Genomic DNA, 13,419 nt, shown 5'->3' on the forward strand with positions numbered 1-13,419 from the left:
TCCACCATAAATTTCCTATTATTTTTCCATCCCTCACCACTTTCATCTCTAACACGTTTTTTGTAGTTAACATTACTTCTTTAAATGTTCCAAAAACTTTCTCAATATCTGTACTATCTTTTACACTTTCCCACAAAGTGATTTCTTCACAAATATTAATCATGTGTGTTTTACAGGTATGGAATTTCTTCACTCTCTTACATCGTTCTACTGCTCCCTCTGTGACACCTTCATGAGGGACAAAGGTGAAGCCTTGAGACATCCTGAGTCCAAGATGCACGTCTCAAAATATAAGGTAAGAATTTCACAGTTTACATGGAGAGGAACAAAAATATTAGTATTACATTAAGGTCTTGAAAATGTTAGAGAGTTTGCATGTGTTATGTGATTTACAGTTAGTTTAAATAGGTTGATGTTGCAATGTTAACAAAAAAGGGTATTAAAAAAAGCTCATTGTTTATTTTCAATTTGGCAAAATGTGCTGGTAATGATTGATTGTTTTATGAATGATGCAGAAGAGAAAACAGTACATAGTTTTGACAAATAATGCATGTACAGTTATAAAACATCATGTGTTATGCATGTTATTCACCTATATAGGTGGCCTACACATTATTTATCAAGATCAAGATGTGGCACCCTAATAGCATAATTCATCATGCCAAACAAGGTGATGAATTTTAAATAACCACCTGAATAGCAGCACATGGTTGGAAGCCCTGACCTTGTCCATGTCCAATTTTGTTTGAGCTCAAATCAGCACATTCACCGACAGATTTTTATTTTATTTATTTATTTATTTTTTTTTTTTTTTTTTTTTCTCCAAGCATCTTTGTGTTTAATAATAATAATATAAATAAATAATGATATATTATAAATATAATATAATATAGATAGTAGGATATTGTGAGCTGTGGAATGCAATGTTGGTGGAACAAGATGGATATAATAATGCTTAAACCCAGCTTTGATTAGTTGAACCATTGATCCATAACATGTAAAATCTCTGAGGAGCTCTCCATCTATTTACTGCTGATATGTTGCATTGTATTCCATTGTGTTCCATGCAGACATTAGTGCTAAGGGCTGTATTACAAGTCAAACCCGATAAGTTTTGGGTCCCTACAAAGATCGGTCGAGGGGCCGTATTACAAGTCCAATTCGAGAAGTTTCGGGTCCCTACAGAGTTATTCATCCCGAACTCTGTAGGGACCTGAAACTTCTCAGATTAGACTCGTAGTACGGCCCCTAAACTGACCTATGTAGGAACCCAAAACTTCTCAGGTTTGACTTGTAATACGGCCATAAATGTCAGGTTGATCATTGTATTACCCATGGGTAATATTTTACCACTAAGGGCAGATCAACAAACATCTTAAGTGATGCTCCTATTTGTAATCCATTCAATATGAGACAATAATATGCAAATCATTCTAGCAGCCTACCCCCCCTCACACCCCTTCATAAATATATATTTAATGTTTTAAATTACAGATTCATCGAGCGCAGAATCCACTGTTTGAGTCTACTTTCCTGAAGGCGAAAACAACAGCGTATGCAAAGTACAAAGTAGATGAGGAACGGAAGAAGATGGAGAATGAATTAAATTTAAATGAAAAGACTGTGTCATTAGAAAACAAACTGCTTAAACAAATCAAAGAAAAATATGAAAAGGAGAGTAAAGAAGAAAGACAGTCGGACAGTCAAGACGACTCAGGCAGAAACTGTGGAAGTATCAGAGTTGCCTCTCGTGGACCAAGACACTCCAGTGACAAGAAGCCATCCAAGGGCAGCGATGACTCCAGGAGGAAAAGTGACAGTTTGCGGCACTCAAATGATGAACCACAAACATCACAGAAATATGAGCCTAAGGAAAGTGAGGGGGGCAGCAATGTGGATAATGTTGGTGGTCATGAAAAAACTAGCATTGAAGATCAAAGGGAATCAAAGTATAAAGAGGGATCAAAAGATGTAGATGCAGATCGAAAACCTGTCAGTTCAAAGCTCCCATTAATTGGAAAAATGCCGTTCTTGAAAAGGAAGTCTGGTATGACAAAAAATAAAGAGCAGCAAAGTACCCCAGTTGAAGAACAACCAAAACTGAAAAAAGAATCGTCAGAAGAATTTAACTTATCAGAGATCATACCATTACCAAAACCTGAGGCAAGAGATTCTGATGTAAGAAAATCATCACAAAAGGTTGAGGAAATCAAGAAGCCACTGACTGTCAAACCAGTAGCTAAGGAGAAGCCACTGACTGTCAAACCCGTAGCTAAGGAGAAGCCACTGACTGTCAAACCCGTAGCTCCACCAGTGGAATGCCCAGTGACCTCTGTGGTTTCTGAAGATAAAACAATGATGAAAAATATTCCTGATGCACCTCTCCTCCTCGACACTGAAAAAACAAGTGAGACTGAGGAAAAGGACACACACGGCTCTGACCTGTACGACCCTCTGGAGGCAGGGGACGAGGACTCTTCAGATGGCGCAGCAGCAGCCACTATTGAGGCATTGGATCTCTTGAACATCCCTCTGCCAGGCTTCAAAACATCACTTGACTCTCAAAAGACATCCTCAACACCTCCACTTTCAGAAACAGAGGATAAGTACCAACCAGAAGACATGGAGATAGAGAGCACACCATTAATACTGGAGGAAGAAGGAATGGAAGAGGGGAAAATTTGCCCCCTGGAAACAGTTCACCCACCTGCAGGGATGATTGTGCATCCAGGTATTTCACTTATGGCTCCTCCTCCAGTGAACCTAAGTAATCCTCCTCTTCACATGAACCTGAGCAATCCTCCTCCTATAAACCTGAATAATCCTCCTCCCCCAATCAACTTAAATAATCCTCCTCCTCCAATAAACTTAAGTACTCCTCCTCCTCCAATTAACTTGAATCCTCCTCCTCCCATGAACCTGAATAATCCTCCTCCTCCAATAAACTTAAGTAATCCTCTTCCAATAAACCTGAACACTCCCCCTCCCCCTATAAGCTTAAGTAATACTCTTCCTCTAATGAGCTTAAATAATCTTCCTCCTCCAAGGAGCTCAAGTGATCCTCCTCCTCCTGGCACAGAAGAACCTGCCTTTAGCTCAAGGGATGAAGGTAATAACATTGTTCCGACAGGGAATGTGTTGCCTGCTTTTGGATCACAGGAGTTCATTGCAAAAAGCACGCCACCTCCCATTGACATTCAGAGGCAGAATGACTCACAAATACCTCTGCCCCCTGGAACTGAGGATGAACACACCACTAGGGAAATACCTACCCTTTCATATTCATCCGGCAAACTTGAAGACAAAGTAGATGAAGTAGATACTCAGAGACAGCCTTTACAGCTGTTTAGTCCAAAGGGTAATAGTATGGATGTTCCCCTTTCATTATCTGATAATGTCATAAAAGGAAGCTTAAAATCTACAAAAGAACCCTCAAAAACTCCACGAAGAAACAAAAACTTGCCACATGATAGGGAGAAGGAGTCAACTCCTCCTCCACCTGGCACAGAAGGTTTCTCGAGTGAAGCAGACTCTCATGACAGCAATGAATCAAACAAGCTTTCTACAAGTGATTTGGAAAGTTTAAAATCACTGTCGGTGTCCTCAGATCTAGAGATACATGCCAACAAAGAAAAATTAAAACTTTCTCAAGAAAGCAAGTCCAGCCCTAATGTTTCAAAGGCTGAAAGCTCTTCATCAAACTTACAGAGTAATCCGGACCAGTTTTCTGATTCAGAAAGTGGGGTTTCAGAAAATGTACAACAGGATGAGAAAGATTCTTCTGGTAAATGTCTTACATCAGATACAAGACATGAAGAATTAGGTTCCTACCCTGCCAAGGATGTCAGGTCTCACTCACTCTCTCCTAAGGCATCTGATAAAGGAAACGTGGCCACATCACATGGTGGTATGGAGAAAAATTCTTGCACACCCTCCAAGGAGCCTGATAAAGAAAGCATAACCACAGCACACAGCAGTACTGAGGAAAGATCACGCACACCTCCTAGGGAGCCTGACCTAGTGAAAGGTGAGGCTGCATTAGATTATAAAAATGAGAAAAGTTGTTCCACACTCCCACCCACAGAACTTGACCCAGAATATGTATTTTCTTCAAACAGAATTCAAGAAGGGCCTTTAACTCTCCCAACTAAGGAAATTGACACAGAAAAAATAGCAACTCCATGTGAAAGTCAGGAATGGTCTCATAAACCTCAAGATCAGCACTCCACTGTAAAAAGCAAAGAAGTAGCATCACCAGCAATTATGTCCGAGTCCTACACACTTCCTCTGAAGCAGTCTGACACAGAAAACATTGCTCCACCATGTGGAAGTGAGGAACAGCTCCACACACCCATAACTAAACAGCCTGACATAGGAAACATTGCTCCACCATGTGGAAGTGAGGAACAGCTCCACACACCCCTAACTAAACAGCCTGATATAGGAAACATTGCTCCACCATGTGGAAGTGAGGAACAGCTCCACACACCCCAAACTGAACAGCTTGATACAGGAAACATTGCTCCACCATGTGACAGTGTGGAACAGCTCCACACACCCCTAACTAAACAGCCTGACACAGGAAACATTGCTCCACCATGTGACAGTGAGGAACAGCTCCACACACCCCTAACTAAACAGCCTGACACAGGAAACATTGCTCCACCATGTGGAAGTGAGGGACAGCTCCACACACCCATAACTGAACAGCCTGACACTGAAGACATTGCTCCACCTTGTGAAAGTGAGGAACAGCTCCACACACTCCTAACTGAACAGCCTGACACAGGAAACATTGCTCCACCATGTGACAATGTGGAACAGCTCCACACACCCCTAACTGAACAGCCTGACACAGGAAACATTGCTCCACCATGTGACAGTGTGGAACAGCTCCACACACCCCTAACTGAACAGCCTGACACAGGAAACATTGCTCCACCATGTGACAGTGTGGAACAGCTCCACACACCCATAACTGAACAGCCTGACACAGGAAACATTGCTCCACCATGTGACAGTGTGGAACAGCTCCACACACCCCTAACTAAACAGCCTGACACAGGAAACATTGCTCCACCATGTGGAAGTGAGGGACAGCTCCACACACCCATAACTGAACAGCCTGACACTGAAGACATTGCTCCACCTTGTGAAAGTGAGGAACAGCTCCACACACTCCTAACTGAACAGCCTGACATAGGAGACATTTCTCCACCAAGTGATAGTGAGGGACAGCTCCACACACCCCAAACTGAACAGCCTGACACAGGAGACATTGCTCCAACATGTGAAAGTGAGGAACGACCTCACACAGCCCAAACTGAGGAACCAGATGTAGGGGATAAAACCATATCGGCTGCCACTAATGAGGAAAGGCCTTTCACACATCCTCCAGAAATCTTGACTGCACTACATGGAAGTGACAATAAAAGGTCTTGTACATCTCCTGACCTGCAACCTAGCACAAGAAACATTACTGCATCACATGATAATGAAAGAAATATTTGTACATCCCCCTCTCTGCAGCTTAACACAAGAATCTCTACCATGGCACCTGGTAGTGATGAGGAAAGGTCTTGTGCAACTCCCCTTACTCAACTGGATGCAGGAAGCCAAGTCACATCACAGAATGTTTTGCTACCACAACTAGACAGAGATCTTTCATATCCTGAAGGAAATTCTGCTGTTGAATTTTCAACATGGACAAGACTAATGGAAAAAAATGAATTGACTGAGTCAAAAATGACACCTTCAGATAATGAAAATTTCAATAAAAACCCTTCAAGTCAAAGCTCCACAGTAGATACAGACGACAATAAAAATAAACAAGATACCAGCAGTGAGGATGAGGGAGAGAGTATTGAGGATAGGTCTCATACACTATCCTCCAAGCAGCATGACACTGGAAACATACCATCCAGTAGCAAATTGTCAGTCAACCAGGAGTCTGCTGAAAGTTTGGTTTCCGAGGAATGGAGACTTAATGTGCAGGATAGTAACAGTTTGAGCATCTTAAAAGACAGTACTCAAGACAGTACTGAATGCTGTGATATTATGATTGAAAGAAATCTGACTCAAAAGAGTGATGAAATTGATAAACCTGAAAGTCCAGTTATGAAGCCTAAAAGCCCTGTGCAGATGATAAATTTCCACAAAAGTTTTGAGAGCATGGATATTGCTGAGTTATACTTGCCCTCTAGAAGTGACTCTGTCTGTACACAAAGTATCAATCCCAGTAAATTTGTCAGTCCTCATACAGGGGACAAAGGTACCTCTGATACAGTTAAAAATGTAAGTGATATGTATGAAGAGAATTCAGAAACCATAGAAGGAAAGATTGATGATGAGCAAGGAATAAACAATGAAATGGATAAGAAAAATCAGGATTCTGGAGTAAGAATAGAGGAGACAAAATCTGTTCGAGATACTTCATGTGGTCAGAGCAAAGAACCACTTAGAGAAGAGTTAGAGACTAGCACAGTGGAATGTTCTGACTCTAGTAAAGACTCTCATTCTCAGAAAAGTACAGATTCTGAAACAGAAACTTTCCCACATGATATTTCTGATGAAGATGGAGGTACCAGAAGCATGCAAAAAGTACAAAAAGAAGGGTACACCAGTGATGAGGCTTCAAAGGAAACTGAAGACATTACTGTTGAAGAATCAGCAGCTTCAACTGACAAAACTCATTCAAGTGAAGATGAGGTTGTAACCACTGCTAGTAAGAAAGGAAGAAAAAGGAAGCAACAGAACACTAGGAAAACCCCTCGAAAAAGAGTAGCACAATTTGAATGGGCTGAGGAAGATGAATGCATACCCTCAAGAACAAATACTAGCAGGAGCAGTGCCAGCCGCCAAACTCAGAGTGTTGTAGAGTCCCCACGACCAATGCGCAGCAGCAGGAGGGCGGCAGCTGCAGCCATCAAAGCAATGGCCAAAAACCAGGATGACACCCCTCCCGATTCCCCTCCATCTGATAACGATACGGACTATTCTGACTGAGTGTTATAGTGTGCAGAAGTCTCTGAAAACAGTGAAAAATAAATAGGGATTGATATTTTAACATTCTAGATCACCTTTGCACTATTTTATCCTCAAGCTGTTTAATTCTATGATGTCATCTGGCGGCTTGTCAAGTGTGCAAGAAATGTATCAAGGCATATATTTTTGTTCTTATTTTGTATCTTATCACAAATATAGAAACTTATGAAGAATTTTAATGACAAGTTTTCTACAGAAGTTAGTCATTGAATAATTTTCAATATGAAATATTTTAAAGCAAATACTATTATTAATTTTACATACAGTATCATAAATTTGTCTCTTAGAAGGAAAGTTGTGCTACAGAGTAAATGCAAATTTTACCTTCAATGTTAACAGACAATAAGATGTTTATGATTTTCTTACAAACAAAGCACCAGAACAATGTCCAGTTTTCCATGGCTCGGACATGAAGGTCTCACTCATAGGGGGCCAGCACACCTGATTTGTATGGGGCCCAGGTCCATTTTCTGCTTCACATGGAAGCTCCTGCATCAGTTTAGCTGAAGAGTAAGGGTTGAATGATGCAAGTACCTGTAATTACCATACCTTTGATGTTAAGATAAATTTAATGAAGTAGACCACAGTGTACCATACTTTAGATAAGTAATAAGCATGTATATCATGTTTTGTAATGCTTGAAATGTCATAAATCACTTCAACATGAAAAATACATTTTTATTCACCATTATTGTCAATACATCTGTTAGTTTCTTTCTTGCCAATGGAATAATAGTTTCCATCAAATATGTCTTACAATATTCAAAATGTTTCTTGAAAAGCTATTTAATGTGACATTTTGTCCATGTCATTAAAACATTTATGAGACAAAACCAATCTCATTCACTGCTAAATATTTAGGTATACATAAGTATTGAGGTGGAAATAAAGTGTTGAAAAGCTTCATTTGACCAACTTTGTTACATGGATGCAAAGCATGCATAGGATAGCTGCTGCAGAAATGTGTTTTAAGAAGAATAGTAAGGACTTCTTAGTCAGCTCGAGTTACAAATGAAGAAGTGGTAAGAAAAATAGTAATATACTTGCACGTCTAGTTATAATGAGCTGCATGAAGATGAGGCAGCTGAAGTTTGTCGGTCATACATTTAGAACTAATGGACTTGAGAGTGACTGCTGGGAGGAACTGATAGACCAAGAGCATGAGGAAAACAAAAAAGGAAATTTATGGAAACTTTTAGATTACATTGGCCAATGATGGCAATAGGAGGACACATGTATGGTGAGTAATGATGGACAGACGGCGCTCCATGGCTGCAAGTGTCACATGATAGGTAGGTAAATAACAGAACATCAGTAAATAAATACCATTTGGAAGAGGGTAAGGTGTAGGATAGAGAACAAGGGAAGTGCAAAAATGTCATTAGGGATATAAATCAATGGATATAGCCCGAAGATTGCTTCGAAAAGACAGGGTCTCGCAGTTAAAATGCAGTAAATCAAGCATTTACATTGTGTTGCAAAATAATTATGGATTAATCAAGAAAAGTACTGTAGGTTATTATATAATGAGATAGAACATTGGTTGTCAACGTTAAGAATTCCTTTGAGTCAATGAGAGATGCAAGTGTATGAGCGTTTTTTTTTTTTTTTTTTTTTTGATTGCCTATTGCGCCGGTGGCATCTTCCCAGTGGGGGGGTGATGGGGTCGGCCCTTCTTTCAGGTGGGCCTGATGGGGTCCCAGCCCCCGTTGCTACAGCAGAGTGTGTTAGTTTTGGTGCCATTCTGCATTGACTCTCAACTCCCCCCCTTCGCTTGGACGGCTTCGGACGGGACGGCTTCCTCTGGTCTCTGTGTGGTTCAGGACAGGTACAGCATGTGTGTGTGCGGTAAGCCACTCGGCGAAGTAAAAGAAAATAGCAGCGGGGATTCATCGAACCGAGTCGTCCATCACGCGGTGAATGTGGGCCCAGTATGCTACCACCTACGCCACCGCCTACGCTTATTAGTGAAGTATTCCAATTAAGTTAAAAAGATGTTAAATTGGTTGTCGAGTGGTGGCAGGCAGATATAAAAATGGAGGCCTTCACTAAGGGAAAAGTGCACGAGATCGACAACAGAGAGATGGGGTGGGGTGGGGGATAAATGGATATGTTCCAAAATCCATTGATCAAAGTATGAGTGTTTTAGGCAGATTGAGCCCATACCACGCCATCATTGCAAGTTGTAACCCTTCACTGCTGCCCGTCAATAGCTTGGCTAGGCTAATCGTATGTGACAAAGTAATCCGTTTTGTATTTATTGCCGAGCTGCTGTTTTATTACCGGCATGATTTCAACACCTAAAAAGAGCTGCAGTGCGGGGCTGAACACACACACGCGTACAAATGATGGAGTTATTGGCGTGCACGCGTGGGTGATGGGAGCGCGTATGGCGGCGCCCCTGATTAGCACATTTCATTGGAGCAGAGCGGGGCAAAAAAAAAAAAAAAGTGTTGATACGCCATACAATGAATAAATAGATAAATGCACTCGTTCGTGTACCGTGGAGTACACTGCATTGCCGCGTTCCATTTAGGTTATCAAAAGCTCCGCCAAGCCAGGACAGATTATGGGGACACCCACGCCACATGGCCCGCGGGAACGTCCCTTTATAAAGTGTGAGTGTGTGTGTGTGTGTGTGCATCTGATCAGCATTGCCAAATCGCAGTGGAGTGACATCTCTAGAGCTTCACAGCGGTGTCGTCGGCAGCGAGGAGCCTGGCAGCGAGATCTGTCAGGCTCGATGTGGGCGTGACAACCGGTGCAGCCACAGTTGTCTTGTAAGTTGCCATTGCTTGTCAGTGTCAGTATGCGTGCCAGTATAACAGGTAATGATCGACAGAAGCCGAAGGGAAATTATTTTTAATTACTCTTGTATGTGTTAGTGATATGGGTATATGACAAAAACGAAACAATACTTAGACTGAACTGGATTCCATATGGCAGTATGACAGAATAACACAATCTTCTCAGTAACATTCTGTATAACGTTTCACCTCAATTTACGAAAGTAACAGCAATGTTATAAAACTTGCAATCAAGGGCAGACCCTCTCCTCTTGGTTAATGAGTGGCAGTGCTCGTGACCATCGTTAGTCACACGTTCCTTAGCGTCAGTTTGAGGAATACTGAGGAGCATATTTTTATTTCCTCCTACTCATCCCCCCTCTGACTCCTTTATGCCTGTTATAAAGATTCTTCAAAATGATGTTTTCTATGCCCTCTCTGGCCTCAATCCTCAGAAGGCTTATGGACCTGATGGAGTGCCTCCTATTGTCCTTAAAAACTGTGCCTCCGTGCTGTCACCCTGCCTGGTCAAACTCTTTCGCCTCTGCCTGTCAACATCTACCTTTCCTTCTTGCTGGAAGTATGCCTTCACACAGCCTGTACCTGAAGGTGACCGCTCCAATCCCTCAAACTACCGTCCTATTGCTTTACTTTCTTGTCTATCTACAGCTTTTGAATCAATCCTTAACCGTCAGATTCAAAAGCACCTTTCCACTTCTGACCTTCTATCTGATCGCCAGTATGGGTTCCGCAGGGCGTTCTACTGGTGATCTCCTAACCTTTAAACTGACTCTTGGTCACTCTCTTAGTTTTTTTTGTGGTTTTTTTTTTTGCGCTGGACATATCAATCAAAAGCTTTAGATTCTCTCTAGCACAAATCTTTATTTCTAAACTACCCTCCAACGGTTTCTATCCTTCTCTCTGTACCTTTATCTCAGTTTCCTTTCTGACCTCAGTTCTATTTCTGCCGTGGTAGACGGTCACTGTTCTTCCCTAAATCTATTAACAGTGGTGTCCCAGGTTCTGTCCTATCTCCCACTTTTCTGTTGTTCATTGATGATCTTCTTTCCAAAACGAACTGTCCTATCATTCCTATCCATTCCTACGCCGATGATTCCCCACTCTTATTCATTCTTTTTCTTTTAAGACCACCACCCCAGAACTTAACGACTCAAGGCTGGAGGCTGCAGAACGCCAGCCTCAGACCTTACTATTATTTTCGATTGGGGCAGGACTCAAGAACCTGGTGTCCTTCAACGCCTCAAAACACAGTTTCTATCCACTCGACACAATCTTCCAAACAACTATCCCTATTCTTTGACAACACCCAGCTATCACCTTCCTCAACACTAAACATCCTCAGTCTATCCTTAACTCAAAATCTCAACTGGAAACTTCATATCTCATCTCTTACTAAATCAGCTTTCCTCGAGCTGGGCGTTTTCTGTACCGTCTCCGCATTCTTCTCCCCCTGCTGGTTTGCTGTCCATATACAGGGCCTTGTCTCCCTCCGTATATGAGTATGCATCTCATGTGGGGGCTCTCCCACACACACTCTTCTGGGACAGAGGAAGGAAAGGCTCTTCTCATCATCTCTCTCTCTCCTCCTCATACTCTTAGTCTTCTACCTCTTTTAAATTCATGCGCAATCTTGCTTCTCTTTCTATCTTCTATTTCCACTCACGCTGCTCTTCTGAACTTGCTACTAACCTGCCCCCCTCCTCCCCCCCCTACGCACTCGACTTCATGCTCATCCCTATACTGTCCAAACCCCTTATGCAAGAGTAATAGCCATCTTCACTCTTTCATCCCTCACGCTGGTAAACTCTGGAACAATCTTCCTTCATCTGTATTTACTCCTGCCTACGACTTGAACTCTTTCAAGAGGAGGGTATCAGGACACCTCTCCTCCCGAAACTGACTTATCTTTCGGCCACCTCTTTGGATTCTTTTTAGGAGCAGCGAGTAGCGGGCTTTTTTTTTTATTAATGTTTACTTTTTTGTGCCCTTGAGCTGTCTCCTTTGCTGTAAAAAAAAAAAAAAAAAAATTTCAAGGAGTGTTTTCATAAGGATGCTTACTATATGACTGCTACTGCAGATCAAGTCTCCTCTCTGTTTTTTGCCCTCAATTTACATTCATATATCCTCCTCGTCAGTACTGCTCTCATCCTGCTACTGTCCTATTTCACGTTCTTACTGCTCAGGTCATTCACGCGGATCACAAAGGAGTCCGCACATCGGAAGCTTGTGAAGCAGGTCGATGAGGAAAAAATCGTCATTTGTTACCAACAGATTCACAGTAACGTTGCAGTACAGTCTCACGACTTATGATAATGTATTTCGTGCATCATCTTTTTCTGAAAGCCTGTATCGTAATCGCCAGTCATGTGCTGATCGATATACTGACAGACATATTCAGGCTGGAAAGATGAAATAAAATCTACTTGCGTCAGGAAGTGGGACACACGTAGCCAGGTGTCTGTGCCACTTCATATTGCCAAAGCGGCGGTGATCAACGCGCCAGGTGACCCTTAGCCCGCACTGGTGATGGAAAGCACCCTCGCTCCACACGCGGGGACGAGGAGGAGCCGAGGGAGGTTTCTTTCTGCCTCCTGACATGCCCTTCACGAACAAGCGACGCTCTCCAAATTCATTTTTATATTATAATAGGTTTAGACTAAGAGAAATAATGATATTAATAATAATAATAATAATAATAATAATAATAATAATAATAATAATAATAATAATAATAATAATAATAATAATAATAATAATAATAATAATAATAATTATTATTATTATTATTATTATTATTATTATTATTATTATTATCATTATCATTATTATTATTATTATTATTATTATTATTATTATTATTATTATTATTAGATATTTATCTGTCATTGACGCAATCATTGCTCTGTCCATATGATATGAAAGATGTATTCTTATATCGCCATGATTTCCTCGTATTAATTATATGGCAAATTCTCATAGTTGCTTTGCATCAAGACACTCCCACAACGAGGGGCCCCCCGCCCTGCCAGCCTGCCAACCACGGCCCAGCGAGGCGGGGCGAGGCAGGGACAAGGCGCCAAGGTTTGTGAGCACCCTTGTTTTGTTGCCGTGCATAAAAATCGTCTTATGTACGTCTGCTGCATGTGCTTAGCGTCTGCTGGCTAATCGTTGCTGCCTCTAGAGGTCGCCGTCCTATGATGAACCCCCCGAAGGTAAACACAAGATGCTTGCTAACGCCACAGATTGCAGGGGCAGGCCGGTTCTTCCTTGTCGAACACCTGCACGATGTGCTGGGCGTGCAGGGAGACCGATGCTTCCTTGATGAACACACTTGCCACTTAAGGACCAAGCAAGCTATCTGTGTAGACAATAATGATGATATGATTAATTAAGCCTACCATTGCTATTCAAAGACTGCGTTGTCTGGTCGATTAGAACTCGTGTCCATACAAATATGGCGTGGTGGGCAATGTTTCGCGTGTAGGCTGTGGGCTGTAGGCTGGAGGAGGGGTTGGATGTGAGAAGGGAAATTTCAGACTTTAAGTCCTTCACAGCAAGTGTTAGTTAA

At 41.8% G+C, this 13,419-nt stretch overlaps 1 protein-coding gene across 5 annotated transcripts in view; it reads left to right on the forward strand.

Annotated features, from left to right (window-relative positions):
• The window catches only part of LOC127009671 (uncharacterized), a 24,969-nt gene extending 17,254 nt beyond the window's left edge, over positions 1–7,715 (forward strand). For all 5 annotated transcript variants that reach the window (XM_050882957.1, XM_050882987.1, XM_050882966.1 and 2 more), the window contains 2 exons: positions 177–295; positions 1,495–7,715. In XM_050882957.1, coding sequence (XP_050738914.1) covers positions 177–295; positions 1,495–7,005 — 5,630 coding nt within the window. In that variant the 3' untranslated portion in view covers positions 7,006–7,715. The remainder of the gene's footprint in view (positions 1–176; positions 296–1,494) is intronic.
• Positions 7,716–13,419: the final 5,704 nt, after the last annotated feature.

Source organism: Eriocheir sinensis, chromosome 4 (genome assembly GCF_024679095.1).
Source record: "Eriocheir sinensis breed Jianghai 21 chromosome 4, ASM2467909v1, whole genome shotgun sequence".
In the NCBI taxonomy this organism is placed as follows: domain Eukaryota; kingdom Metazoa; phylum Arthropoda; class Malacostraca; order Decapoda; family Varunidae; genus Eriocheir; species Eriocheir sinensis.